Below are 27,938 nucleotides of genomic sequence, written 5' to 3' on the forward strand. Positions count from 1 at the left end.
CCAGTGGAAACTTTGAGACCTGTCAGACTCAGGAACAAGCGGTGAGTAAATGATTTGGGTTTGGTTTCGACCCAAGTAGAGCGCGGCGCGGCATCTCGAATCACGTCAGGGGAATCGCACGTGATGATAGGGATAAGAGCTTAAATTTGCTCTCCCCGAACAGGTGACGAAATCTTCTCCTCTAGCTGACGCTTCCCGCAAACGGAATATCTGATCTCGAACGGTAGATGTTAATTCCGGTTGACTCAATTTGAACATCACTTTTTTGATAACAGATTGTCGATTACACTTCTCTTCCTACCGCTTAGTCCTCCTGTCAGGTGCGCATCAAACGCTCAGCCGCCACACAAATTGAGTACACCATGACGATCTCCAACAACGCGACGACCGACACTGTCGGATTTCCTTCTGAACTGCCTATAGCGCAGCTGCACACTATTGATCTGGGGAGGTTGCAAGCCGGTAACCAGGATGAAGCCCAGCGCCTACTCGACGCCAGTCGCAAGGATGGTGTCTTCTATTTGAATCTTGCATTTGCGCAGAAGGAAATCGTTCCGGTCCTGGATTCTATCTACGAGCTTTCAAACGGACTCTTTAGTCTGCCGCTAGAGGAGAAATGTCTGTATGACGTGGATAGGTTGGGTAAAATGAAATGCAATGGGTATGTTGTCCTTCTTTGTATACAACTGCAAACCTGACTAACACGAATTGATCAGATACAAGCCCGTGGGTCGCAACTTCGGAGGACTAGAGGGTAAACGCGATGGATTCGAGACCTACGTGGTATGATTCGACATGTGCCCGTCACTCACGGAATCTGATCATATCTAATAAACCGCAAAGATCCCCAAGAACGGAATCCTGAGCCTGGACAACCAGCGGGACTTTCCCCGCCCCCCACTGATCGACCACTACATGAACACCCTGCAACAGTTCACCACCTTCGTCAACACAACCTCCCAGACTATTTTCGACAAGCTCTCACATTCCCTGGAGCTCCCCGAAACCGGGAACCTGAAGCTCCTCCATCGCCCGTCCGCCCCATCGCCCGACATCATCCGTCTCCTCAAGTACCACCCTCAGCCCGCCGAGCAGCGCGGGGTTCCACACGCCGCCCACACCGACATGGGCACGCTAACCTTCCTATTCACCCGCCAGCCCGGGTTACAGATCCAGAATCCTGGTGAAGAGATCTGGAGATGGGTGCTGCCGCGCGAGGGCCACGCCATCGTCAACTTGGGTGACGGCCTCTCCCTGCTCACCAACGGCTACCTGCAGTCCTGTGTCCACCGCGTTGGCCCTCTTCCCGGTCGGGCTATGCCGACCCGCTATTCGTTCGCGTACATGGTGCGTCCGGAGAACCAGACGGTGATGGCTGCGCCGCAGACGGGATGCATCCCTGCTCGTGACCCCGATGCGACGGTGCTGACGGCGCAGGAGTGGTTGGAGAAGAAGTACTCTGTGCTACGGTTGGATGCGCGGCCGGATGACTTGGTGTGGATGATGACGGGACAGCAGGGGAGGTAGAGGATTGCTTTTCTGATAGATTATCTCGTTCTAATAGTAAGCCTTGAATAAGGTGATGGGCTGTGGTTGTTGTGCTTCTTAATTGCCAGGAGATTTGCTACTGGACTCATTAGATCAGTTTTCAGGACGCTGGCGAGACTTCAGAGATTGGTGGGTCACTAGTTGCTTTCTCCCTGATCTCAAGAGAAACCTTGTGTATGTACGTGCGTCTCGCATAGGAGTTATGAGTCTTGCAAGAAGTACTTGTCGCTGAAGAGGATCTGTATTATGGACATGAAAGAGGGAACATGTAGAGAACGGTCCTATTTCGAGATCAATCATGCTTCGCACTACCATTTTAGGCTATATCTTCGCTAAGGCAGGCCGAAGAATCAAACAAAATAACATGTAATCAAGGAGATGACCGAGTAACACTATCTGACGATCCCAAAAAGCACGAGGTAAATAACATGGTCTCTTTCTGTGTGTGTAGAGGTGTGTTTTTGTACATGGTTAATATCGTGGCGCTTCTATGCTGACTACAGTGCATCATTCGTTACACGCCTGAATATCCATGCCCTCCATTGTCAACATGATCTGCGATAGTTTATCAGACCCATCAAGCCTCGCTGGAACTTCGTTCTGTCAACAGCCCAATATCAAAGTACCGGAATCCTCTTAAATATTCTAATGGTGGTAGTGGTGGTGGCCAACGTGCCCGTGTTGATGCCGCTTGAGATGGTCTGCGGAAGCTTTGTTTGGCTGTGACGGTGCGCATTCAATAAGTCAAGGAATCATGCGTGAGGTAATACTCGAGAAACTTACATTTGGTGTGGGGACAGAAGAATGAGATGCAGAAACAATTGCACGAGAGGCCGACGGCCCCGAAACAGTTGGCGTATTAGCATGCTCCTCACCACACAGTCCCAAGATGAAACCCGCATTCTCCGCCTGCGCGACCGGGCCCGAGCCGTACAATTGGCATTCCTTGCCGTTGACAGTGAAGAGCCATGCCTGGCAAGTGCTCAGGCTCTCGCACTCGATGGCACATTCCGAAGGTGACGGATGCGTGTATCCGAAGGCTAGAGGGGCTTTGCTGAAGAAGCCAATCTTTCCATGCAGGGCACTATTGAGACAGGACGCGGATACCGCGAGCGAGAAGATAGTCCATGCGAGGACAAAAGAGAGAAGGGATGGCATGGTCCAGGAAGGTTTGAGAAGACTTTCAGTCAAACGTGCAAGAGGTGATGGAAAGGGAATCTCCAACGGCCTTTGCTGGTGATCAAGCTGTTAAAATTCAGGGGTCCAAAAATTCGTATGCCTAGGCGAGTGTGGGGTGTGGTGGCACGATTTTTTCGCGGTAATCTCCGAATCCTTTTCGCTTACAGACTCGCAAAATCTTGTGAAATTTAATTCATATCATCTCCTACGGACCTCCGGGAGGCAAAAAGGGATCCACTTGTCGCTTGAGAGACTATTGATTTCGGGGTCCGAGCCTAGTGATGCAGGCAACAAGCTATAGCTAAGCTACGGCCAAGCTAAAGGCCCGCTAAATCGACGCTAAAGGATGGCAGCTGCGCCAGACCCTGACTCTAGACCCTGATGACAAATTCACTCCCGTGTATTGACATTACCGCTTGTTTTTTTTCTGTCACCTGACACCATGCCTCTTCCCCCATCCGGGCAACAGATACCCGTCGCCGGGCGCCCTTTCGACACATTGCTGGAACCGCAACGCAACTCTCACCATGGCTTCACGTCGCGCTCTGCAGCCATTTTACTCCCGCTCTCGTCCTCAACTCCCCATCCGTATTTTGTACATACGAAACTCATTCTCTTTTACTCGTCTAAATTCGCAGCAATTTCCAAAAATGGACAACAGCGGCGATGGCCCTCTCCAAGTTCCTGGATTCAATGATGTTCCTCTATACTATGAGCTACCCAGAGGCTCTCGCTTCGCGCATGGGATCGCAGACTGGAGACAGAGCCCACAGTTGACCCTGCGGGAAGTTTGTATGCTACAGTTCATGTCCTACGTCACGGAGCAGCCAGACTGGGAAAACAAGTGCGACGACCCCGACACCCTCGAGATCTGGCGTGAAAAGGCCGATAGTGCTTTTGATCTGGATCAGCCATGCTGGGACTGGTGCCACAAAGAGCTGCAAGACAAAGCAGCTGACTTCAAGCGCAAGGGTCACGTGGCCGTCTTTGATGCGGACTCTCGAGTCATCAAGGCGGAAGTCGACGCTAGTCTTCTCGCCGATCTTCGGACGACCATGGAACCGCTTTTCTCATCGACAGAAGAGCCCGACTCGGAAGACAAAGAGGCGCTCGTGGAGGCTGGTGTTCAAGGCCCCATCCGGCATGTGGTTGATCCATCTATGTATCCTCTTGTGTATGGACGGACCAAAGTTCTCATCAACGGAGGCAAGGTCGATCTCGACAGTTTCGAGTCATGGGATAACTCTCGATGCCAGACTGCTCCAATTCCCAACAAGTTGACCAAAGGCTTGTATGAGTTACATCCCGAAGAGAGAGATCTCAATGATGGTCGAAGGATGGGTAAGCCTAAATACTGGTCAAACAACTTCCAGTGGCTTCCATGTGAAGTGAAGCTCACAGCTCGAGGGAGGACTGAGATTACATCCTATATCAACGGCGTGAATCCTAAAGAGAAAAGGGCTTACCAAGCACTTGAGAGACTGATTGCGACCACCATACAGCCGTGGAATGAGATGCTTATTGTCGGAAAACAAGGCCGAACACCGATCCGCATTCGAACCTATGACTTCGAGTATGAAGGTACCGAGTTACCACAGGCATGGAACCTTCTGGAAGCGACAAGGCCATTTGATATGAATTTTGCCGAAGAGACATGGGCTGAAATTCGCTCACAGGCTAGAGAATACCTCAGTCTGCCCGAGCACGAAAAGCGATACCAAATTCGTCCAACAAAATCAAATGTGAAAGATCTTCTTGCCAGTATGGAGCCTTGGCAATGGAACTCGCGGACCGTTCTTCAAGACTTGATGCTTGAGAAGAGTAAAAGATTGTCTATTTTCAAAGGTATTGAACCTGGGATCTCATTCACATATGACGAGTGGAGGACCGGGGAAAATACTGCTCGGCCAATTCGACCCAAAGTGAACAATAGCAAGCGCTGCACAGACCCACCTCTTCCTGACCCCGATCATCAGTATTATTCTGTGTCTCTTCAGGATCAATTCCAGGGGCTTCAGGTGATCATTCGGGTCTCTAGTATTGACCTTACCCCGGAACAGCCCGTGTATGCTGGAGATCCCGCCTTCGGTGTCCCCGGCATCCTCAATGAGCACATTGTTGCCACAACAGTGTGCTATCTTGATCAAGAAAATATCACGGATGCTAAGCTTTCATTTGAGCACGAAACAAAACTTGATGCAAGTGACTTCAATGTCGAAAAATGTTTGATTATGAGTCGAGTTTTTGGTATTCCTGAACAACCCGTCCTTGATGAACCCAGCTTCCTTCCACCCGCCCTGCAAGTGTTGGGATCTATTCCCATCTCACGGGCCGGGGCGCTTCTTGCTTGGCCCACCACATTGCGGTCTAAAGCCGAATCTTTTACCCTTCGGGACCCCTCGATACCCGGCCGTCTTAGGTTTGTGACCCTTTGGCTAGTGGATCCTCACTACCGAGTCTGCTCCACTCAAAATGTTCCTCCTCAAAACCCCAGCTGGGTATATGACGGGCCGAACTATTCATTCGAGCAGGCGCGGAGTACTGGGCTCATATCACCGAAAGAGGCGACACAGTATCGGAACCTCATGAAGAAGGAAAGAGACTCTATTGCCAAGGAATTTCAACGTGATGGCCACGGCCGGCATACCTATGAGAATGATTATCTCAATTCTTTCTATTGAAAATCACTAGGCTCGGGGTGCTTTGCTCATTTTCCCCCTCTCATTAAAGATCGCACGAAGCGTACAATGCTAGATGATATCCGAGGGCCGCACTCCGGTTGAAAAAAGCCTTGCTAGGCGAAAATTGAGAATTGATCTCGACGTTCTGAAGCAGATTTACATGATAGCAGAGTGATAAGGCCAGCCCTTGGAGTAGAGTTGTGAATAAGGGCCTTGATTTATCGGTAGTGTGGAGAGCGTTGCCATTTTCCGTTGGCTAATCTGCTCGCCGATGATGTTTCGAGTACTTCTGGACTGGATTAGAGTTGGACTCGAGAGGCGGGTGAGAGAATACCTTGTAAGCGTTCTTCTCACAAAGGTGCGACAATACCATTCTTAAAATGCTTCTCAATTCACTTTCTTTTACCTGATCGCCATCGGTTACTGGCAGAGATGGCTTCTGACTAGAGAAGGATGAAAAAAATGTAACTCGAGTCAACCTCGATTGACAAGATAGAATGTGTGGGGTCTTGCTTATTTGAGAATGCGCCGTGAATATGAAACTGTCTGTGTTATTGAAGTGTTCACTTGGTTAAATTCGTATAGTAACTATATATACGGCGATCACATGGCTTTTATACATGCAGCAAGAGAATATAGCAGCACGACTACTTTGCCTTGCAGCTGTCTACACTGTCCAGCGCGCTCAAAGTTCTCGCTATAGTCTCGGCCCACCCGTAATGGTCTTGGTAAAAATGAAGAGCATTCTTTATTGTGTCGGTCATGCCGGAGGTATCTTCGAGTTTTGGAAGGCCAAGGGACCAGGTCTTGTAAGTCTTGAGCGTCCCAATGTTGTCTCCGTTAGCCCTGGCGGTTAGGCCCCAGTTCTGCCGGCTAAACGCGACATCGGTGTCGAGGACGAAAAACTTCGAGCCGACCAGGGTCTTGCCCGGGAACTTTGCTTGGAAAAGATCGGCGAGACTCGTCCGGAACATGTCCTGCTGCCGCGCTGCCAGCGTCCCCGCCAATGCCCGCTTGAACTCGGGGAACTGATCGTTCCAGGTATCGGAAAAGCCTGGAGCGGTGCTGCCGCGCGTGGACATGACCACTTTGCCGACCTGTTCAAGCAAGGAGGAATGGTCCGGCGGTGCCTCCCGTATGATCTCGCTACGCAGGTACTTGTCACTTTTGAGGTCGCGCATGATCGCGTCCAGCGTGGCCTGGTTGTATTGCAGGCTTGTGCTGGCCCAGATCGGATCTCGGAGGACCAGGTGTGGGTACATTCGTGAGGCGAAGGTTCCAAAGTCGGATAACACGTCGTTCGGCAGATTCGGTCCAATCGTGCGCGACGCCCCGTTCACGATGAAGTCGAAAACGAAGCCGAGGTACGTATAAAACAGTTCGCTTGGGGCGGCTCTCATGCTCGCCTGGCCAAAATTGACCAGGAATAGCAACGCGACCAGAACAATCTTGAAGGCCTTCATTATGACGACAAGAGAGGAAAGGAGCGACTGGTGGTGGGATCTTGGGGACCCAAGAAAACTCCCAACTTGATCTGTGCTGTGAAAGAGATCAAGTCCAGAAATGTGAAGGCGAAGATAAAAACCGCGCGAAAGAAATGCGAGTTGCCTGGATTAGGGAATGACTGGCTGCGCAAAACTTGTTGTTGAGGGAGTGCATGTACTGGCAGCGGGGAGGAAAGGAAAGCGAGTCAACGAGAGCTGTGAACTCTCATTTTAGAACAAAGCTCAAGAGGGCTTGCAAGGTGATAGGCAGATAAAATAGTGTCACGGCCATGTTCAGCCCCTTCTCGCTCAGGTCGTCCCGGAAAGAATTGCCGAGGTGAAATGGGAAGGTATTGGTATTTTATGGTATTTTAACCTAGAAGATGCGCTAAGCCCTAGCTTCAGTCCACCACATCGACGGGCTGAGACATCACGGAGATTGGGCCTACATTCAGCTGATGCACCATATACCCTAGTACATTGCCAAGCAAACTAATGATCTGCCAGTTGGGTTAGGTCCGATAGCTCTTGGGTTCGGGTCGGGTGCGAAAAATTTAGGTAGTTCCGAGGCAGCCTGCCGTCGAGCCCTTAAGCACGCCATGTTTCGAGGGAAGATAAACGCCTCTTCTGCTTTTGCCTACAAGAAACAGTTCCTCTCTCTCTCTATCGATGCTTTTGTCTGGCTGGTAGACTATTGACACTCCTTAAGTCAGCTCGTTGCCTAATTCCCGCTCGTTCTTTCCCTTGCCGCTCTTCTTTCTTGGCTTCTCTTACTGCGAACGCCGCCTTCTTTCCCTGTCCTTTGCTTTCCTTCTCTCTCGACCTAGTAATCTTTCCCGTCACTCTTTCTTCGGCACTATGCCTGAAATTATGAAGTCTTGGGTCCAAGCATGGCTCTGGCTACTTGTCGGAGCGTGTTTATTCTGGAATCAGGTTCAGGCTCGCGCTGTCTTCGCTCATTTCATGGTCTCGAATACGGCAGGATACACCTCAGAAGACTGGGAGAATGAGATTCAGCTCGCTGTGGATGCTCACATCGATGCGTTTGCCCTAAACATGGCCGCGGGAGAGAGTACCACGGCCAGCTCTCTCCCAAACGCTTTTGCAGCTGCTCAAAAGCTGAAATTCCACCTCTTCTTTTCGTTTGATTACGCTGGAAATGGGCCCTGGGATAAGGAGGATGTCTTGAGTCTGCTAGGTCAGTATGTGAGCAATGATGCTTACTACTTTCACGGATCGAATCCTCTTGTGTCGACGTTCGAAGGGCCCGAAAATGCAGAAGACTGGGTGGACATCAAGTCCCAGCAATTCTGCTTCTTCGTACCCGACTGGTCGTCGGTTGGGGCCAAAGCCGCCATGGCGCTAGCAGGCGGGGTTGCTGATGGTCTTTTCAGCTGGGCTGCCTGGCCTAATGGACCCAACGACATGAACACCTATGTGGACGCGTCGTATATCCAATACTTGGACAAGAAGCCATACATGATGCCGATCTCCCCTTGGTTCTTCACCAACATGCCCGGGTACGATAAAAACTGGCTGTGGCGTGGTGACGATCTCTGGTATACCCGGTGGGAACAGGCACTCTACCTTGCTCCGGAATTCATTGAGATTATCTCCTGGAACGACTTCGGCGAGTCCCATTACATTGGTCCTATTGTTGACAGCCACAACCCGCTAGCTGACTCCATGTATACTGCGTTTGGGACAGGCGATGCCCCTTACAACTATGTTGAGGGCTTCGACCACAGCGGCTGGAGGCAGTTCCTGCCCTATGTCATTGATCTCTATAAGTACAACGAGACAAACATTGACAACGAAGGCTTGGTTACGTGGTATCGGCTGAATGCAGCGGGTGCGTGCCCTGATGGTGGCACGACCGGCAATACGGTATCTCAATTGCAGTTGGAATACTGGCCAAAGGATATCGTACAGGATAAGATCTTCTTTTCCGCTCTGTTAGGGCAAGCTGGTGACGTCTCGGTGACTGTTGGTGGGGTCAATGTTGGTGCAACGTGGACCAATACCCCCAGTGGCGGAGGGGGCATCTATCACGGCAGTGTCTCCTTTGCCGGTCATTCTGGTTCAGTTGCCGTATCTGTTACTGGCGCTACCGGCACCATCACAGTTGAAGGGCATGATATTAGCAGCGGATGCTGGGAAGGGGATCAAGTCGAGAACTGGAATGCTTGGGTGGGCTACAGTATGGGCGGCGCGGTCGATGTGGACTCCCCGAAACTTAACAAGGAGGTGTGTATTGAAGGATGGGGAATGGGTGACTTCAATGGGCTCTGTAGCTACTCCTGCAGCTTGGGCTATTGTCCCGTTGGGGCGTGCGTTTGCACAAAGTTGGGGCCTCAGCCAGATTTCCCTGCGCCCACCGGAATTCAGGGTTATCCCGCTGCCGGCAAAGATGCCAATTATGCAGGTCTGTGTTCGTTCACCTGTAATTACGGCTACTGCCCTTCCACTGCCTGTGGGACTGTCTCAGTTCCACTAACCATCCCTACTGTCTCCCCTTTTACCCCGGACACTTGTGTTGCCGGAACCGGAAAGGACGAGCTCGCCGGTTTGTGCAGCTTTGGTTGTAATTATGGCTTTTGTCCCATTTACAACTGCACCTGCACTGCCACAGGCCCACTGAATCAGCCTCCAGCCCAGAATACCAGCATTGTCGGGTGGGCTCCAGACGAGGCTGATAACGGACTTTGCGAGTTTGCCTGTACTCGCAATTACTGCCCACAGCCTGTCTGTCTTGACATGGCGTCCGATGATGAGTCTTGTGACAGTAACGACGACTACTGCGACGTCACTTCTCCTTGCGACTTCAGCCTCAGCTATAACTCCTTGAGTGCCTTACAGTCGGCCATGGATAGCTTGGATCCCTACTGTGTTGACTTCTATGTCTTGGGCGCACTGTATGGGGAGTTGGAAGCCACGGTTGCCAACTTCACCAGCATTGCCAACACGAGCAACTATGACGAGTATTTCAAGGACTACGAGTCCTACATGAAAAGCCAGGTGGGGACCCAGCTTACCTATTTTATGAATATGAGCGACACTGGTGCGCAGGGGAGGGCAACCGATTCTTCACGTGCACACTCAGTTTTGGAGGGGTGAACCGAACGGCGGGACCATGTCCTGACGATCTCGGGTACGAAAATCGCGCGCATACCGTCTATTATAACTTGATCGATGCGGACGGCTTCTATGGCAACCTCAGCGCGGAATTTGGGATAGAACGTGACTGGGTTGTGCTAGGGGGCTGGTCGAGCACGGAGGGGCCCTACTACGACGACAAAGGCAACACCGCGTGCAACGTCTACGACAATCCTGAGGCTGCCTGCTGGTGGCATCGTGGCTTCCCAATTCCAGCCCAGAAGATCACCATCAGCGACCCGCGGGAGCTGATGAGACAGGCCCTGCCCAACATCCCGAATCTCCAGCTCTCCCTCCTCATCACCGAGCTTCAGATCCTGTCAGGCTCCTTCGACGGCGTGATTGACGACATCGTCCAGACATACTCCACCGCCGTGTTCACCCTGGCGGAGCTGGTCGACCGCATCTACTCCGTGGTCGCCATCGGGGAGAAGATTGAGGCCGAGAAGAAGAAGGAGCTAATCTTGCAGATCCTCGGCGGCGTGTTCCTGATCGTGCCCTTCCTCGGCCCGCTCTCCGGCCTCGGCGATGTCATCGAGGGCCTGGATGCGGCGCTCGCGCTCGTGGGCACGGTCGCGAACGAGGCAACCGATATCTACACCATGGTGCAGGACCCCGAAAGCGCTCCGGTCGCAATCCTGAGCATGCTGCTCGACTTCAACGTGGGTGCCGCCGCCGGCGCGGCCACCAAAGATGGCGTCAGCGCGATCGAGTTCGACTCCATGGCCTTGACGCGACGCGGCATGAAGGGGTCGGATATCAAGTCGGTCGGGGTGTTGTTCGAGCAAAAGATGGATCAGCTGGAATCTATTGTCAGCAAGTGCGCTAGGCTTTGAGTCAGTTATAGCCTCATTCGTGTAGACCCCTGAAAGAATATTTCCCGACTTGCCTGTATAACAATGTCGTAAGACCTTAACACGTCGTGGGATCACGAGCCCCTCCGATTTATGGTTATGTCCCCAACCCTCCACTCCTCATATACGAAAAACATCGCGCAAGATGCGAGTATCGATGTCAATTGCACGTACAACACATCAGCACCGACTCATATATAACCATTCGTGCAATTTTTGATGACGACCGCCACCATGGAAACCTATTGCTACCGCCGTGCTCGGCGAAACTCCTGCGGCATGTTCAAATAAACTCGGCGGGGTGGGTCGCACGGATCCGCGTCGCACGCGGCAGATCAGCACATGATCCGCACCCCGCATCTAGGTCTATGTGACTGACTTCGCATGGCACCGAGCGTATTGGTATGGTATGTTATGACATACCCAAGCCACAAACGGTTTGGTTTCTGATCTTCTCGCTGATAAACCGTAGCTTCCGTAGAGCTCTTCCTTGTGATAAATTAAGAAGGCTCACTTCCGCTCGTTTCAAGCAGTTCTGCCCACGGAATCAAGTATCCCTGTCGATGGGACTAGCATCTCATATGGACGTGGGGATTCGTGGTCGGTATCTCGAGGATGAATTACTAAGCCATCCGTAGCTGTATATCAAGAACGGCGTTAATTCCACCTTGGTTAATTCCTAATGTATCTTTTAAGGTTCAAATGTTTTAGTCGACCTTAGCATTATCGACCTATTACATCTCTAATACCGCGTTTTCTCGATATATTAGGGCTTTGGAGTCTTGCAGTCGCATTCGTAGAATTTATTTAGGGCTGAAAATTTTCTCTTAGGGTCTTTTATCGCGGTATTTTTTCTACTATCCTTGTATTAGGGCTTTTTGGAGTTTGTTTGTCGGCGTACGTGGCCCTGAACGCTGGGTCACGTGATCGGAAACATGTTAACACCACGTTGCACGTAGCTGCCAAGTTCCTCACGCCACCAACCAATGAAATCTTCATGACCTCAGTTCCTTGAGCCCCTGAGGCCTGACCGCCCACATTTTTCGAGAAGACTAGCTGAGTGAGATACTGTTGATAAATCATACTGTCAGTTTTAGACTGCTACCGCTTGTTTTCACAGCGCATAAGTTTACCTCTTACTATCAGAGCAACGTGCTGGGGCGATATACACGGTGCCGTTTATCATGGTGCTGCTTATGCTCAAGACACTACGCGATGCAGCTATCCTTTTCCTGACCCGAGGGACGGCCCACCAACGGCCCACCAACGGCCAAGACATGCCGCTAGCCAAGACTGGCAGTGGCCCGGCGTCGGCGTCCTGTTCAAGTTGATGCGACCAGCAACCGCAACAAGCTCTGCTTTTGACATGAAGGTAATCAAATCAGGAATACATGTCCAAACTACCTCGTAATGCAATAGATACGCTTTGCATGCTCAGAGCATGAGTGTCGATCGGACATGAAGTTCAGGTGTAGGTATAGCTGCAGGCTTCCTTTTCCGGCCACCAAGATATCATCGGGTTCATGGAACATACCATGACTCTCCAATTCAGGAACTAGCCTCTGCTGCCTAGAGCTGAATACGAGCCGGCTGCCTAGATGACTCAATTTCTTGAGCTTGATTTTTTGGCTGTCTTGTTCATGCTGTAGCGAAGACTCCTTGAATTGGATATGTATAACTTGAATGAAAATCCATCACCATAAAGCTTATCCCAAGACTGGACTCAACAACCGCTACCACCACTTCCCCCGGGCCATCACTACGGCTTGGACTACTACCACCTGCCGCCCGGGAGACGCGGTGCTTGAAGACAAAAGAGAAGCTGCATGGGGCTCTCATGCAATACACGTGAAGAGAAATGACGTCTCCTTGCTTTGGGATTCATGACCAATTAACAAAGAGAGCAGAGACCTAGACTCATCGTTCGGCGTTTGGTATGGACATTGCATGTGCGCAGTCAGTGCCCGCAGTCGAGAAGGGCTTCAGGGTCGTGCTCACGGGGAGAGCCAAGCCGAGCGATGAGAATACGTACTGCGGACTGCACCTACGGGCTCCACCGAGCCGTTGCAGGGGATGTGGCACCCACATGGGCGGAACAAGCCTTCCGACCGAAGAGACCCGCCGGTCACGTCCACCATTGCACAGTTCATTCATTTCTGTCTGCGTCCCAGATATGGACATGGGAGACTGATTATCACTCGGCCTACGAATTGGCTAAAACTCCGTCGCAGACTGATGCGCACCTCCAAATACCACTACATTCAACTAATAGAGAAGGAACTTCTGAGTCTAGCTGACGAGCCTGTTCCTCTAGCCCTGCGGCTGAAACGCAGGGTCTTTAGGGAATGAGCGTGGACTCGGGCGAATTGCACGAAGAACGGGATAGGCTTGGCGCAAGCGAGCCGAAGGGTTACCAATTGAAGGTCTCAATAGCCCGAGATTAAACTTCGGGGTTGGTATCCGCCCGCGAGATTTCATTGTTTGACACCGCGGTACTCCTCCTTACACGGCTCGTATTGAGAGCATGGATTTCGAATGGTGCTAGGTAACTAGTAAAGCTACCTGAGAAGTGGGAATGATGCTGGAGGCGATAGATCATAGGAGATGTAGACTTTTCATTCAGACTGTGGCCAAGACGTATATATTGAGACAGCCCCATCGCGTCTGTCGTTGTTCCGTGTCACGTAGACTTCCTGCGATCCTACCTCCTCGATTGTGAAATATGTCGGTTAAACCAGAATATGATCACCGAGAGTCCGATGAGCTTTTGCTCAAGCGGGACCATTACATCGACCAGATGAATCGATCCCGGCGCTGGGCCTGTCTGCGACCGCTCATCTACGTTGGGGTGGTGGTGGTGGTTGGGTTCGTCGAGATCATCGTGTTTTTGGTATACTTGGTCGAGACGAGTAGGCAGCCGCCCCTGCGCGATCTGAACGGGTTGGTTCCGGATTGTAAGAGCCCTCCCCCCTCGCTTCCGTTGGCGAAGATGTTCCCGTAACAACGGCTGACAGACGATTCCTTGCCCGAATCTAGTCCCCACGCATCAAGTTCTCTTCCGACTCGACCCCATGGCCGTATCGGACCATCGAACTGAGAGCTCCAAATCGGCCACGAAGGAGAATTGGCTTTCGTACATGCCGCGTGAGTAGGGTCGAAGCGACACAGCTTTTCTGCCGAGGTCTAATAGGGTAATGATGGATAGGGGGCAATGGGTTCATCGCGGTGAACCACACGGAACAACTGGAATACGTCCTGTCCCCGCCGATCGAGAAGTTCGGCAAGAACCTGTACGCGGTGGCGGTCTTCCACCAGATGCATTGCCTAGTACGTGAGAGCAGTCTGTCACTCTCGACCCCTACCCTTCGTCCCAATATCCTCTTTTATTTTGTGATCGAGCGCCACTGAATAGGTTCGGTATTCGAATTTTAGTACGCAATAATGTCCGCATACGACGACCTCGTCGCTGGCACACCCTCGATGCGCAAGGCCCGCGACGCGCATGACCACGACCATTTTCATCACCACGGGCATAGCGACGACCCCACCGAGGGCCCCCACGGCCATGTGAATCATTGCTTTCAATACCTGCGGGAGTCGCTGCTGTGCTGCGGCGACACCGCCCTGGAGGGCCAGGGCCAGCGGGCGCAGCCCGGCACCGACGGGACCGGGGCGGTGCATGAGTGTAAGGACTTCGATGCGATCATGGCGTGGGCGGATGAGAGACGGATTATGGACGGTAAGCATCCGTGAGAACACGTTGAGCGCAATCAGGCAAGCAGATGTAGATGGGAGTATACATACTCTAGCCTTTCATTATACTTCCTGTGATAGTTGAATCTCATGAATTGTTGGATTAAACTTGGTTTCAGCGAGAGGGAATGGGATGGCAAGTGTACTCGTCCTCTATACCAGCGGAAGAGGGGGGATATCTTTGTCTACGTATACTCAAGTCTGAAAGACATTTCGAAGATATTATCTATGATTAACATCTATGATGTGTGTAAGCGCAGACGGTCTGTGCCAGCTTTGACCGGGATGGAGTACTCCGGGCTGTTATATGAGGGCTTTGTCTGTTCCTTGTCCGGGGGTAATGCAATCTCAATTGCACATGTGGACGGAACATGGGCACGAGTGCATTATAGATATCATTTTGATACAATACAAGGCCATCAAACACAACAACAAGTCAAGTCTCCGTCCCACAAGCATATCTGAACAGACAGCAAGATGGAGAATCCCAACCCCGACACTCTCCGCCTCCTCAGCGCCACCGGTGACCGCGGGGTGTGGCAAGTCGGAACCGACAAGATCCTGAAGGAATACCCCAGCGACGACGCCCTCTGCACCGAGGGCGCGGTGATGCGAGTCCTGGCGCAGGACCCGAGATCCCCGCGCCGCGCGTCCTCCACGAGTGGATCGACAGCAACCGACGCTACTTCATCCTCCAAGAACGCATGCGCGGCGAGACACTCCAAGACGCATGGCCCCGACTGTCCCAGACCCAAAAGAAAGCGATCGCCGCGCAGGTGGGCCAGGTCCGCCAGCGGCTGCGCCGGCTGACCTCGCCGTGCATCCAATCGGTGGGTAGAGGCGCGTGCTATCCGCCGTACGAATGGGGGTTCCGGAACCGCGTGCAGGGCCCCTTCGTCTCGGACGCGGACCCGCGAGCGGCGATCCGCTCGTATTTGACCGGCATTCTGGACCGGGAGCTGCCAGACCAAATCCTTGACAACCTGATGGCGTGCATGCCCGCGTCCGGGCCCTACGTCCTCACCCATGGCGACCTCCACATCAGCAATATCATGGTGGATGGGGACGGGCGCCTGGTCGCCATCATTGACTGGGAGTACGCGGCGTACTATCCTATTTGGTTCGAGTATCTCCTGGTCGCGCGGGGCAATGTCGACCTCGATGATGCGGAGTGGAAAGAGCTGCTGCTGCTGCAGTTTGAGGCCCAGGGGGATGGTCATCCGGACGCGGTGCAGTTTCGCGATAGCATCTTCCTCTTGAAAGGGTATCCGTACCTGGATGACGGAGAGCGAGAGATGCTGGCGGAGCTCTGTTCGGGGGATCATGAGATGAAAAGAAGAACCGAGCAGGTCTTGGACAATAGCTAGGATTCAGTGGATCTGTTGTTCCGTGCCAATCCCTTGGCGGGGATGCTATCTCCATGCTATCCCCACCGAAAGATTCTGGACCCTTGGATTCAGCACATGCGATAAAAACATGATAATATCTATCAAACTGAATATAGACACATGGATACTCTATGCAAGAAAATAAAGATCTATGATCAGACCCAACACACCAAAAATCAAAGTAAACCAAGAGAAATAACAAGCCCATCTAAGCCTCTGCCAACATCGCCAAGTTGCCAGGCCGGCTGAAAGTGACTTGGGAAAGGTGCAAAACCTTCGTATCGAATGCAGCCGCTGCATACGTAAAGTAATACTGTTGTACCAAGTCAGTGCGGATCCCGCTATGGGGACAGACACGTTTTCAACTCACGATATATTTCCGGTAAAAGACCTCCACGTCGCTTTCCGACAGGTTGTACTTTTCTCGCACGAGGGGGGCAATGATGCCCCGAAAATTGTGCTGGAACTTGTTACTCCATTCGTTGAGACATCTCACATAGTGGGCGCCGTATTGCTGCACGGATTCCAGATCGAGTCGGGCGTTGGAACTTTGGACTGCTTCCAACAGTCTGGTGACGCTGGGGCAGTGGCCTCCGGGGAAGATCTATTCGGCCATGAGAATCAAGTCCATGTTTGCGAAATCCGAACTCTGGCGAAAAATAGACTTACATATCGACGAATGAACCTAAAATAGAACTCTATGTTAGACCCAGACCCAAAGAAAAGAAAACCCTCGACGGTGCCAGACACTCACCCCTCTCCCTTAGGAAACATATTCTTATATCTCTGCAGACGAATTAGCTCCGAGTTCCCGAAAACCCGCATCTCCCATGGGACACCACTCACCGACTCGGGCATGATACTCGACTGGATCGAGACAATCCCGCCCTCCGGCTTGAGGAACCTATCGACGGTCTCCCAGAACGTCTGCAACTCATGGTCGCCCATCGCCTCCATCATCTCCACGGCGACGATCTTGTCGTAGGGCACCTCCGGCACCGGCAGCAGGCGATAGTCACACAGCAGCACCGTGACCTTCTCCTCGAGCCCCAGGGCGCGCACGCGCTTCTGCGCCCGCTGGTACTGCATTTCGGAGAGTGTGCAGGTCGTCACGCGGCAGCCGATCGTCGTCGCCGCGCGGATCGCCATGCTGCCCCATCCCGTCCCGAACTCCAGGATGTGATCCGTGGGCTGCGCATGCACGTTCGCCAGCAGCTGGTCCAGCTTGCGCATCTGCGCGGCTTCCAGGGTGTCGCTGGCGTACTGCGGATGCGACCGGGCCAGCCAGATCGGACAGGAGTAGCTCATGTCCGGGGAGAGGAACGCCTCGAACATTCCGTTGGAGAGGTCGTACGCGGCGGCCATGTTCAGACTGGCGTTTTTGAAGGTGCCGGTGTCGACGGTGCGGAAGAGCACATCCGAGATGGCAGCCACAAATCGATATGGGGTGGTGCTGAGGTTGGACAGGTGCTGTTCGTTTTCGATGAAGAGCTGGAGCGGGAACGGGTCAGCGCTGCAATTCGGGTTTTGGTGTTTTCAGTGTACCTCCATCAGTGCCATCAGGTCTGGCGTCGAGAACTCTTCCAACATGAACGAGTCGGCGAAGCCCTGGGGAATCGAGCCGTGAGCGGGGTTTTATCAATAGAGGAATATCAAGCCGGCGCGCGCGGTAGAACGACTCACAAGGTCTGCCGATACAAGGACTCGGAACCAGAACGTATCCCTGTGGACATGTATGATACCTTTGTGTCCTCCGTTCCCTTGACCGCATCTCCACTTTTCTCCGTCGTGAGAGTAAATCTCCAGGGTCCCAACTCTTATATTCGATAGAATTGATAGGACCAGGTTCCTGACTAGGCCGACAGGAACCGCAGCCGTACCCAAGGATATGAGGCTAGTTTGTGCCCTATCCAGTAGCTGCTTGCCCGTCGAGCCGAGCACACGTCCCAAATCCATTGTGGTTTCTCGTGGATAATACTGCCGGACCAGTCTGCGTTGACCCGAAAGTCTGGATAATACCAATTTGCCGAAAGGTTAAGAGGCAAAACATGAATCGATCATGTGTGATAATGTGCCCGAGTGAGAGGACGAAACGTAGGATTTTATAGGCTCAACACAGACAGAGCTGGCCTAGGACTAGTCAGTTTCACAGGAAGAGGGACAAGCCTTGATGGTAAGGCCATGAGGCGTTGACCTGCTCTCATTGCCTCATGGCGGCACTCCAACAAGCGTCGGGGCGTTTTGCTTGCCACAGAATTACCGCTGGATATAGTAAGCATCCACGCCGAGATTGGTCAACATCAGCCAGAGGCGTGTAATTTTAAGAATCGGAACCTCGAATGACACCGTGATTACGTCGGGTACTGGTCCTTGTAGCGGTCAGTGACTGACAGATAGGGCAACGGCTCCACCACGGCGGAGTGGTCACGAGCACATTTATGCCTTGTTCCTGAGCGCTACATCCCAGATCCTGCGAGCCACTCCAATGAGTATGACTAGTTCATAGGACGTGAGAAGGGATAGAAGCAGCCACTCCTTTCAGCCTCTTACACTGCCAAAGAAGAACGTCGTTGCTCTTGAGTCGACATTGCGTCGACAAGCAAGGTTTCCCCACAAATCACACGGCGACAGAATACAGCACACAGTGTACCGTCAAATGCTCATTCACCAGCGTGAGAATTAAGCGTGATAGTGCCGGCCAATAATTCGACATTCTTCCAGCAATTAGAGTACCAAAGGCTTCGGTGGCCAGAGCCTGTCCCGGTCGCTCGAGGCTATAGATCGGTCAGTTAAGTCAGCAGAGGTAACTAACTTTGAACTAAGTAAGTGCGCCACTAGCGTCCCAAAGGAAGGAGAGTTCTTATCATGAAAGAAATAAAGGAAGAAAGCCAATGGTTCACTCTAGGCTCGAAGTATAAACGAATATACTATAGCATAAACGCAAACCCCGGAGGACTATTGAAGTAGAGCATTATTTTCAGAGAATCGGCAGCTTATATCTGTGACCATATCTCTCCTCGGGCCGTTTAATGGTTGGAAAGCATTGTCACATCACTCGAATTAGTTGTAGAGAATATGGGAGATTGCGGGAATGTTGAGAAGATCTACTGCCACACCCCTGAGATAGACAGTCAGCCGCGTGGCTAAGGCCAGGTACTGTACCCCGCCCGGCTTTCCCAAAAGCGGCTCAGCCCGCAGGATTCTGGCGGGTTACCCCGCTGCGGGCTCGAATCCGGACGGGTCGGGCTGTGCCCAGAAGATCTCGTATACAAGATAACCCTAAGGCATTCGTGCATCAGATCTGTTGACCGAAGTCTCGTGTGAGATTTTAGTATGTAAGCTTCACAACGGACACGAACCGGGCATCCGGCCGCGGTCCAATCGCACTGCCTACAGCCCATGAACTTGAGGTGATACGAGGAAGGATACCCATCCACCGCGCCAACGCTAAGATAAACAAAGAACATAAGCAGGAGTCAGCGACAACACACCATGACTATTTGTTGGAATATCGGCCCGGTCACGTAGAAAGCCTCGGGATATTTCTGCTCCGAGCATCCTGGAATCGAGCCCATCTTAGCTCCAAGATGACGAACCTGCATCTGTTCCGGTGTTTTAGATTCCGATGGTAATCGACCCAGTCGCTTGTACTGTACCTGCTCACTCGAGAGCGAGACGAGTGGGTAGAAACCAAGGTTTACAACCCATTCAATTTCAAGGTCTAGACCAGAGAACGTTGAGACCCGACTCCCAGGGTCAGACAAGCCGCCTGGGTGGTACTGATTCAAGCAATCTGCGAGTGGGGGCAGTTAATCTATACCGAACCAATGAACTCACTTCTGGAATGCATAGCCCAAACCCATCTCATGCTAGCCAGCGAGGCTAAGGTATGCACACATGAATAATGACTAGTAACCAGCAACCACGAGACAAAGCAAAGCGCAAACCCCGCTCTCCTTCTCCCTTTCCCCTCCCCGCTTCCATCACCAAAAGCCTCACCACCCACGCCCGCCTCCCAGACGTCAAAGAAATGCCTTCTGACAGCAAAACCTACATCCTAACAGGCGGCTTCTCCGGCATCGGCCTCGCGATCCTCACTCGCCTCCTCACCCCGAAACACCCAGACACCCCACCACCCACAATCCACGTCCTCGACCTCGCCTCCGCACCCCCAACCCTCCCCGCCACCCTCCCGACCGCAACCATCCACTTCTACCCGAACACCGACGTAACCTCACGCGCAGGGATAACCGCCACCTTCGACCGTATTCTCGCCCAGTCCTCGCAGATCGACGGACTGATCAACAGCGCAGGGATCTGCCCCCCGCCGACGATCGGCGGGATCGAGAACGACGAGCTCTTCGATCGAGTCCTGGACGTGAATCTGAGGGGCACGTGGATTGTGGGGACGGAGTTTTTGAAGCACGTCCTAAACAGAGACGCGGACGCAGCGGCCGGGAATCCCGGGGCCGCAGGAGGAGGGGGTGTTCATGTCCGCGCCGCGATTGTGAATATCGCGTCCACGGCGGCGTTCTCGCCCCCGCCGGGGATGGTCGCGTACGCGACGAGTAAGTATGCGGTGCTGGGGTTGACCAAGGCGTGGGCGAAGGAGTATACGTCGCGTGGGGTGCGGGTGAATTGCGTCGCGCCGGGGGGCACGCGGACGCCGTTGGTGGACTCGGCGTTGACGGAGGGGATGATCGATGCGTATGCGGAGAGCGCGCCGATGGGCCGGTTGGCGGCGCCGGAGGAGATTGCCAGTGTGGTGGGGTTTTTGTTGGAGGGCGGAGCGGGGTTTGTGAGTGGGCAGATGGTGGTGGTCGATGGGGCATATTATCTATGAGGATGTTGCTTGACGAGGAAAGGAGGTAATAGGTCATGAAAGGAAATTCACCGATGGTTGTTACTCGATGGTACTAAGCTTTTCTGAGAACGAGAAAAAGAAATAAGTGAGATAATAGGTACAAAGGACATGTCTCACGGCACCGGTCCCTGGCAAACACGTACTCATACAAGAACTTGACAATTAAGCGGATCGGACAATCAACAGCAAAGATGTACCAGGTCAGTGACTGCAGACTGGAGGCATGTTGTGGTGGTCGAAAAGCCATCCTTGGTCTTTGGACACTGCCAATTGCTCCTCCATTAGTTCCACTCGAAGATCCTCGGCCTCCTTTTCACCGATCAGATCATCACCGCCCAGATATTCCTGGATCATATCCTGCAGCTCTGTAGGCAGCCATCTGGCAAGAACTTCATGACGCGCACGGGCAGTCTCCTCGAACCAGTCCGCTTGCTGCGGAGGCACGTTGGCGGTCGAAATGATCTGGAGATTGGGATCCACCAGAAATAAGGTTAGAATCTTGCGATGGCCCGATCTTGTCGGATCGGCTAGTGCGAAAGGCATCACTCGATGCTGGACAATATTTGGGAATGTGAGAAGACGACCCTGTCGGCACTCCACGCTACCGAGGACTTGAGTGAGAGGTCCACCCAAATTTCCGGTACCGAAAGCGCCTGGAACCCATTCACAGGGGCAACCTTCGTATTCTGAAAACTCCACAACATCGTCCAAGTTGAGCCGCTGGCGGAAGGAGATTCTGCCGGGAGTGATATTATGGTTCGAGTAGTAATAAACCGCGGTTGCACAGATATGTTCGTTCTACCAAACCGGAGTGACGAATGATGCCGAATTAGTTTCATTGGATAAATCCGGGTGACGAGAGATATAATGTGGTAAAAAAAAGGTCACATACCATTCTCCCTGCAATATGCCAGGACCCACCCGCGTATGATGGCTTCTCCGGGGTTAACTCAATATTGGTTAACTTGACGATAACCTGCAACCCATGTTGCTGAAACATAGTTTTCATGTCCACCTCAATCTCAACCGGGGGAAATGGTTCAAACTCTCCGATCTTGGGAGGAGGGAGTCGGTGCGAAACTCTCCATTGGCGCAAATCATTAGGCCAGTCGTCGGGCATGGGCTCTTCATTTTCAGGGTCGACTTCGGACTCTGTATGTTCCTCTGGCTCAGGCGGAGACATATCAGGCCCGCTATAATCGATCCGGTTGAAGTTTTGGTACGCGTCATCGATCAAGGGTGTCAGAGTCTCATTCCACAAGGGTACTGCACAGGTAATGATTTTTTCAATGACATCGTAAAGCGTGCAATGGATGTCGGGGCGGAGATTGTTGATGTAGGAGGCAATGCGGCAGTGGCCGTCAGGGTAGATCTTAACATTGCAGGGAAGCCATTGAAATCGACGGCTGTAGTCCTCGGTTCGGTAAGGAGAGTGATCTGGCCGGCGCGCATGGGTTCCGCTCTCATCCGGAACAGGTAGGATCTCACCTCTTCCAGTATGTTCCAGGAAGTTGGGGAGGTTGTTTACACTATTCCTCAAAATCCGCGTGCGGCCATAAACCAGCGGAAACAGGGACGGATGTACTAAATTGACGATTTTTCGGTCCGACGAGGGGTGGTAATCTTTCTTGTTGGCTGGAAAGTCTTCAAGTGGACGCACGGCCGCGAGAAGGGCTAGGCGAAGATCTTCGGGAACGATAGAGTCGGATTTCATGATACCCTCATCGAAGACCTTGACCATCTCTTGGCACAGAAAGAACTCAGCCTTGTACTGAAGCTCTTCAATGATCCAGTCAATCATCTCGGTAGTAAGGGGAATCATTGCGGGGATGTCTTGCTCCGTGATCTCACGTCGCCACCTTGCAGCTATGTGCTTGTTGAAGATCTGAAATCAATCAGTACTCCCCTGCTGGCGATGCAGATAGGCACCGGCCTTTTTGAACCATCTCGGCTTGTCCGTGATTCTTTCCATTATCTGCAGCATGGCTAACTCCCATGACGTTCTCTGGCCCCTTCACCTTGTATCAGAACTTTGCTTCGTGGCTTCATATGCCTTCCCAACACATAGGCTCACCCGATCATAATCAGTGGAATAGGTTCTACAGCATTCGGGAAAGGATTTCCAGCCTGAAACATAGGTTAGCAAAGCCTGTTCAAATTAGAGAGAATTGAACACCGACCAGATAAGCAAGAGGGCGATTGAAACCCGGCAAAGCGACTTGGGACACTTGAGGTCTTGTCGATGCCATGGCGACGGTGAAACGATGAGAGAGTAGCAGAAGCGCAGTAGCAAACGTGAAAAGCAAATATGAATCAATGGAAAGGAGGAAAAGGGAAAGAAGAGAAAAGCAAGCGAGACGCAGCCAAGAAAAAGTGGCGACTGTTCAGGAAAGGGCTGTGTTGAGCTGGTCGTTGAGAGAAGTGAGGTGAGGTTGAAGGTGACAAGATGAGAGAAGTGAGAAGTTCCGACCCACAGAATGATAACTAGTGGGCATGACAAGCCTGAGGCCAGGAAGCTTTCGGCGGGCTATAGAGGCCCCGGTGCCTGCACCCTCCTGGCCACCCGCAACGTCCAATCTACCTGGCAATCACGATATTTTTGCTTTTTACCCTGTTGCATCCTACCTCAGTCACATTTTGATCGGCAGACTAAAGCTCATCTCATGCGTACATTGGCTGTCACGCTGCGGCAGCCTTATTGTATAGTGCACTCTTGAGTTTTGTTGACCTTTAATAAAAACAGGGTCTCATCCAGAGGTAAAATTCGCTTTCAATCAACACGGAGACGTCTCGGCCACTTTTCTTCACTCCTCCTAACTTCACCGCCATGTCTAACTACAACACTGACTCGACCGAAGGGCTTAGAAATGCCATCTTCGACTTCATCATCGTCGGTGGAGGCACTGCCGGTCTGGTCGTTGCCAACCGGCTGACCGAGCGATCCGACGTTCGCGTCCTGATTCTCGAAGCTGGCACCAACCGACTCGACGATCCTCGCACCCAGATCCCAGCCCTGGGACCGACAACATACGCAGACCAAGACTTCGACTGGGATCTACCAACCCTGCCCCCGGAGCAACTACATGACCATTGCCTCTTTAGCACCAAGGGCCGCACACTCGGAGGGTCCTCTGTCATCAACCAGGGATTAGTAGTCTACCCGTCGCAGGCTGGGATAAACACCTGGGAGCAGCTGGGCAATCCTGGTTGGGGTTGGGATGATTTCGCACCATACCTGCGCAGATTTGAAAAACTGCTTGCGGGCCCTCGGATTCCCTGCGTGACTATTTCCCGGGCATGCAATATGATCCCGAAGCGCACGGCCAAGACGGGCCCCTGCAAGTCTCTTTCGCAAACCAGTATATACCCGTCCATGCAGCCTGCTGGCAGGGCTTCCGCGAGCTGGGATATCCTGCAAGCGCAGATCCCATCCAGGGCATAGGAGTCGGGTCATTTTTGGCAGCTGGTGCGGTGGATCCGGCTACAGACACCCGCAGCCATGCTGGCGCAGCTTACCTGTCGGGACCTGTGCAGCGAAGACCGAATCTGAGGGTCGTGACAGGGGTCCATGTGGATCGGCTAGTCCTTGAGCAAGACCGGTCAACTAGGACCGTCCGGGCTATGGCCGTCAAAGTATCTCACGGCAAACAGACGTATCACATCAGGGTCAACAACGAGGTGATTCTGGCTGCAGGCGCTGTCCAGACACCGCAACTCCTTGAACTCTCCGGCATCGGAAACGGTTCATTGCTCCGCGCCCACGGCATCAATCCGACCATCGAAATTCCCGGAGTGGGTGAGAACCTGCAAGACCACGGGATTTTCAGCTTCGGGTACGAGGTAGCAGACGGAGTATCCTCCGATGAGATGGCGCATGACCCAAATGCCGCTGCCGCTGCCATGGCCGCGTATCAGCAGGACGGCTCCGGTCCACTAGCCATGGTGCCATACATCTGTGCTAACATGCCGTGCGTCGATCTGCCACGCGCGGAGCGAGCCAGTCTTCTGCGCACGATCGGCGAATCTTCTGGACTGGGCCCGAAACAGGCGCAGGTCCTACAACAACTCCTCGAAGACCCAGATGAGCCCACCTCGCAGTACACGCTCTTGCCCTTCCAGCTCGACCCACGTCAAGGAGTCAAAAGCATCAAGGCCCTCATGTCGCCCGCCCACCCGGGGAACTTCATTACGCTCGTCTCGACGCTATGCTATCCGCTGTCGCGGGGGTCGGTGCATATCCGCTCCGCTAACCCCAGGGATCACCCGGCTCTTGACCATGGGATCCTCCGCCACCCCGTTGATCTTGAGCTACATGCCCGCCACGCGATGTGGATGGAGAAGTTGGCCGCGACGCCGTCGATGGCTGCGGTGCTCAAGGAGAACGGCGTCCGGCTACATAGCCCCGAGCCACTCACCGATCTGGAGCAGGCCAAAAAAGTGACGAAATAGCTGCTGCTCTCTACATTCCATCTGGCAGGGACGTGCGCCATGATGCCGCCTGAGGACGGGGGCGTGGTCGATCCCCGCTTGCGCGTGTACGGTACCACGAACATTGGTGTCGTCGATACCAGTATCTTCCCGTTGGTGCCGCGCGGGAATATCCAGGCGACTGTGTTTGCCGTCGCGGAGAAGGCTGCGGATCTGATCAAGGAGGATTTTGAGGGTAAGCCGCATGGGATCTAAGCATGCTGTTCACTGCGTTCGCATTATGTTCTTTGGATTAGGACACTCTGCTCAAGACGCGGCAAGCATAGGACTTCCGGAGTGCTTAAGATATATATCGGTCGGACTTTCCTTAGTAGACCCACGGATTTGAATTTTTTGTAACCGTGTCATTGCAAGGAGAGTTCCATGCCCTCTCTGCAAACGTTCCCGCGAAGAGCGTTCAGGATATGAACAATCACATTGCATGAGTACTGAGGACAATTGTGCATTCGTCCGGAATCGATAAGTTGGGCATATGGCAAGACCGCCGCGGGCGATCCGTCCGTGGTCGGAATAAGCGTAGACTAAATCGAGTTAGAGCCTTTTCTGCCGTGCGACACCGGCTCCACTTTGACCACGCTATGCAGTTGGCACCACTCACTCCTGATAGGTTAAATTGCTGGACATTGCAAAGGCATGCTTAAGCCCGCGGGTATAGTTACACCTACTTACCTACTAGGTAGTACTTGAGTACTACATACACACACGTTGATCCTGTCATTTTGATGTGATGAAACTCAGACGCCAGTCCGCTGGCTCCATCCAAGGCTATCCTTGGCCACGCTCAACAGCTTGTACCCCTCCCCGGAAAAAAGATATCAAAAACTTCCAGAGTCATTTGTCATGAAAAGTGGTCTATCGCTAAAGTTCTAGATGAACTGTACGTGCTTTTTGTATATCGTACGCTAAAGCTTCCTCTTCGAAACCTCTACTCCGTGGCCGGCTTCTCCGGCTCAGCGGCAGCACCGGGGTGGCGAGTGCCCTTGTTCTTGACCTTCTTCTGCTTCTTCTCGACGACAGGAGGCGGGTAGGCCTTGGCGGTGATCTCTTGCCACTCGGTAGAGGCTTGGTAGGCCGCCTGGATGGGGGCCATGAGGCTGATGAGACCGTCCGCGACGGCGGGCTTGAGCATCTGTGGCGTCAACTGCAGAGGGTTAGGGTTAGTAATGAAGGTGCAAACAGAAGGCTAAAAAGGGGCGAGGTAGGCAAAGAAAAACATACAACATCGTTCTTGTAATCCTCCTCGAGCTGCTTGATGTCGGTGTAGATCAGGGGCTCCTGGTCCTTGCGCTCAACGCGGAACTCCTTCTTGCCCTTGAGATCGGCGGCGGGCAGGAGGACGTACTCCACGAGGGCGATGACACCGTTACCTTCGACGACCTTGGGCGCGGACTCGGCCTTCTTGATCTTCTTGGTGATGCTGTCGGCTGAGTCGAGGAGATCGATCTTGCTGTCTGTTTAAGCGACGTAGGTGTCAGTCTAGGGCTTCCGCGTGGTCGTGTGATAATGGATATTACCTTCGATACTGGAACTCATCTTGGCACCCTTCAATCCGCTGATCATGGGATTGATGAGATGTGCGCGCTAGGTGAAAGCGATTAGCCTTCTACCAATCCCTGGACAGACGATTGGAGGCGGACATACCTTGCGGTAACCAAGCTTGGGCAGCCACTCCACGGCAGCGGCAAAGAGTTTGCGCTGGTCCATGCCACCCAGCTGGCAGTCCACCTTCAGGTGCTCCTCATCCAGAACCTGGAGCACGGGGTAGAGCAGACCACTCAGGGGGGCATTGTCGGTCTGCTTGACGACCTCCGCACCGGCCTTCTTGGCATCCGACTCGGAGATCAAACTCGACAGGCGGTAGACATCCATGACATATTCGGGGGACTTCTGGTAGGAGCTGCCGAGCACGAACTCGAGCTTCTCGGTCGACACGCCGACGGACTCAAGGATGGCGGTGATAACCTTGCGGTAGTACTGGGCGCGGTTGTCCACCAGCTCCAGCGGCGCCTTCAGGTTGTCGAGGAAACCGTGGATGTCGGCGAGCAGGACGACGACGTCGCATTGAGCACGAAGCAATTGGGCGATCTTGAGGGCAGCGAGGAAGTAGCCGACGTGGGGCCTGCCAGTGGTGGCCGTTCCTGATTTCAGGAAAACATTAGTTGGTGCAGGTAATACAGCGCGGTGTTTAGACTGACTCACCCCAGTAGATGCGGGGATGGCGGCCCTCGGCCAGGATACCCTCGAGAATCTCGGGGTTCAGAACCTCAGCGAGGTTCTCGCGGATAAGATCATAACGTGCCTGAGCTGCGGAATCCATCTTGACGAGCCAGAGCCGGAGCCGGGGAATGGGGATTTGTGAGAGGGGAAAGGCAAACGATGTGCAAGTGGGCTGATAAGATGGTGGGATGGTTTTCTTGAGGCGGGCGCAAACGGAACAATACCTTTTCCGCCTGCAATTTGAGTCAAGGTGGCGCGGCAGATGCAAGCGGTCAACGTCGGCAGATACTTCTTCCATGTTCCGGAAAGTTTCCGATTCCAAGTTC

The 27,938-nt window shown here is 53.0% G+C and overlaps 13 protein-coding genes across 13 annotated transcripts; 8 read left to right on the forward strand and 5 right to left on the reverse strand.

Annotated features, from left to right (window-relative positions):
• The first annotated feature begins 196 nt into the window (after positions 1 to 196).
• Positions 197 to 1,707, forward strand: BO72DRAFT_483001 (putative oxidoreductase). The gene is made up of 3 exons (XM_040947769.1): positions 197 to 661; positions 717 to 783; positions 844 to 1,707. Exons 1-3 carry the CDS (start codon positions 363 to 365, stop codon positions 1,525 to 1,527), a joined length of 1,050 nt encoding a protein of 349 aa, XP_040805868.1. The 5' UTR covers positions 197 to 362; the 3' UTR covers positions 1,528 to 1,707.
• A 227-nt stretch (positions 1,708 to 1,934) lies between these two features.
• BO72DRAFT_524260 (uncharacterized protein) lies at positions 1,935 to 2,777 on the reverse strand. The gene is made up of 2 exons (XM_040949853.1): positions 2,332 to 2,777; positions 1,935 to 2,268 (listed from the first exon to the last, which is right to left on the reverse strand). Exons 1-2 carry the CDS (start codon positions 2,704 to 2,706, stop codon positions 2,194 to 2,196), a joined length of 450 nt encoding a protein of 149 aa, XP_040805869.1. The 5' UTR covers positions 2,707 to 2,777; the 3' UTR covers positions 1,935 to 2,193.
• A 600-nt stretch (positions 2,778 to 3,377) lies between these two features.
• BO72DRAFT_492089 (DUF4246 domain-containing protein) lies at positions 3,378 to 5,408 on the forward strand (the record flags this gene model as incomplete). Its single annotated transcript, XM_040948250.1, has 1 exon — positions 3,378 to 5,408. The coding sequence occupies one exon, from the start codon at positions 3,378 to 3,380 to the stop codon at positions 5,406 to 5,408; it is 2,031 nt and encodes a 676-aa protein (XP_040805870.1).
• A 559-nt stretch (positions 5,409 to 5,967) lies between these two features.
• BO72DRAFT_444361 (uncharacterized protein) lies at positions 5,968 to 7,155 on the reverse strand. The gene has a single exon (XM_040943784.1). The coding sequence runs from the start codon at positions 6,869 to 6,871 to the stop codon at positions 6,056 to 6,058; it is 816 nt and encodes a 271-aa protein (XP_040805871.1). The 5' UTR covers positions 6,872 to 7,155; the 3' UTR covers positions 5,968 to 6,055.
• Positions 7,156 to 7,750: 595 nt separating this feature from the next.
• On the forward strand, positions 7,751 to 10,884 carry BO72DRAFT_524263 (glycoside hydrolase family 71 protein; the record flags this gene model as incomplete). Its single annotated transcript, XM_040949854.1, has 3 exons — positions 7,751 to 9,458; positions 9,525 to 9,953; positions 10,004 to 10,884. 3 exons carry the CDS (start codon positions 7,751 to 7,753, stop codon positions 10,882 to 10,884), a joined length of 3,018 nt encoding a protein of 1,005 aa, XP_040805872.1.
• A 2,740-nt stretch (positions 10,885 to 13,624) lies between these two features.
• Positions 13,625 to 14,310, forward strand: BO72DRAFT_492092 (uncharacterized protein; the record flags this gene model as incomplete). Its single annotated transcript, XM_040948251.1, has 3 exons — positions 13,625 to 13,856; positions 13,939 to 14,046; positions 14,108 to 14,310. The coding sequence occupies 3 exons, from the start codon at positions 13,625 to 13,627 to the stop codon at positions 14,308 to 14,310; spliced, it is 543 nt and encodes a 180-aa protein (XP_040805873.1).
• Positions 14,311 to 14,343: 33 nt separating this feature from the next.
• On the forward strand, positions 14,344 to 14,655 carry BO72DRAFT_492093 (uncharacterized protein; the record flags this gene model as incomplete). Its single annotated transcript, XM_040948252.1, has 1 exon — positions 14,344 to 14,655. The coding sequence occupies one exon, from the start codon at positions 14,344 to 14,346 to the stop codon at positions 14,653 to 14,655; it is 312 nt and encodes a 103-aa protein (XP_040805874.1).
• A 477-nt stretch (positions 14,656 to 15,132) lies between these two features.
• On the forward strand, positions 15,133 to 16,022 carry BO72DRAFT_514154 (aminoglycoside phosphotransferase; the record flags this gene model as incomplete). The annotated part of the gene is made up of 2 exons (XM_040949504.1): positions 15,133 to 15,261; positions 15,291 to 16,022. The coding sequence occupies 2 exons, from the start codon at positions 15,133 to 15,135 to the stop codon at positions 16,020 to 16,022; spliced, it is 861 nt and encodes a 286-aa protein (XP_040805875.1).
• A 229-nt stretch (positions 16,023 to 16,251) lies between these two features.
• On the reverse strand, positions 16,252 to 17,999 carry BO72DRAFT_492095 (cyclopropane-fatty-acyl-phospholipid synthase; the record flags this gene model as incomplete). The annotated part of the gene is made up of 7 exons (XM_040948253.1): positions 16,252 to 16,356; positions 16,414 to 16,647; positions 16,713 to 16,728; positions 16,798 to 16,829; positions 16,890 to 17,534; positions 17,589 to 17,651; positions 17,727 to 17,999. 7 exons carry the CDS (start codon positions 17,997 to 17,999, stop codon positions 16,252 to 16,254), a joined length of 1,368 nt encoding a protein of 455 aa, XP_040805876.1.
• A 1,992-nt stretch (positions 18,000 to 19,991) lies between these two features.
• BO72DRAFT_444363 (SDR family NAD(P)-dependent oxidoreductase) lies at positions 19,992 to 21,015 on the forward strand. Its single transcript, XM_040943785.1, has one exon. The coding sequence runs from the start codon at positions 20,074 to 20,076 to the stop codon at positions 20,884 to 20,886; it is 813 nt and encodes a 270-aa protein (XP_040805877.1). The 5' UTR covers positions 19,992 to 20,073; the 3' UTR covers positions 20,887 to 21,015.
• BO72DRAFT_180537 (DUF4246 domain-containing protein) lies at positions 20,998 to 23,063 on the reverse strand. The gene is made up of 2 exons (XM_040939461.1): positions 21,800 to 23,063; positions 20,998 to 21,705 (listed from the first exon to the last, which is right to left on the reverse strand). Exons 1-2 carry the CDS (start codon positions 22,727 to 22,729, stop codon positions 21,109 to 21,111), a joined length of 1,527 nt encoding a protein of 508 aa, XP_040805878.1. The 5' UTR covers positions 22,730 to 23,063; the 3' UTR covers positions 20,998 to 21,108.
• Positions 23,064 to 23,734: 671 nt separating this feature from the next.
• On the forward strand, positions 23,735 to 26,069 carry BO72DRAFT_514193 (GMC family oxidoreductase; the record flags this gene model as incomplete). Its single annotated transcript, XM_040949505.1, has 3 exons — positions 23,735 to 24,119; positions 24,224 to 25,344; positions 25,411 to 26,069. The coding sequence occupies 3 exons, from the start codon at positions 23,735 to 23,737 to the stop codon at positions 25,588 to 25,590; spliced, it is 1,686 nt and encodes a 561-aa protein (XP_040805879.1). The 3' UTR covers positions 25,591 to 26,069.
• A 251-nt stretch (positions 26,070 to 26,320) lies between these two features.
• Positions 26,321 to 27,712, reverse strand: BO72DRAFT_368455 (tyrosine--tRNA ligase TYS1; the record flags this gene model as incomplete). Its single annotated transcript, XM_040940885.1, has 5 exons — positions 26,321 to 26,536; positions 26,614 to 26,846; positions 26,910 to 26,976; positions 27,037 to 27,533; positions 27,595 to 27,712. The coding sequence occupies 5 exons, from the start codon at positions 27,710 to 27,712 to the stop codon at positions 26,321 to 26,323; spliced, it is 1,131 nt and encodes a 376-aa protein (XP_040805880.1).
• Positions 27,713 to 27,938: the final 226 nt, after the last annotated feature.

This window comes from Aspergillus fijiensis (genome assembly GCF_003184825.1).
Source record: "Aspergillus fijiensis CBS 313.89 unplaced genomic scaffold BO72scaffold_4, whole genome shotgun sequence".
Taxonomy (NCBI): domain Eukaryota; kingdom Fungi; phylum Ascomycota; class Eurotiomycetes; order Eurotiales; family Aspergillaceae; genus Aspergillus; species Aspergillus fijiensis.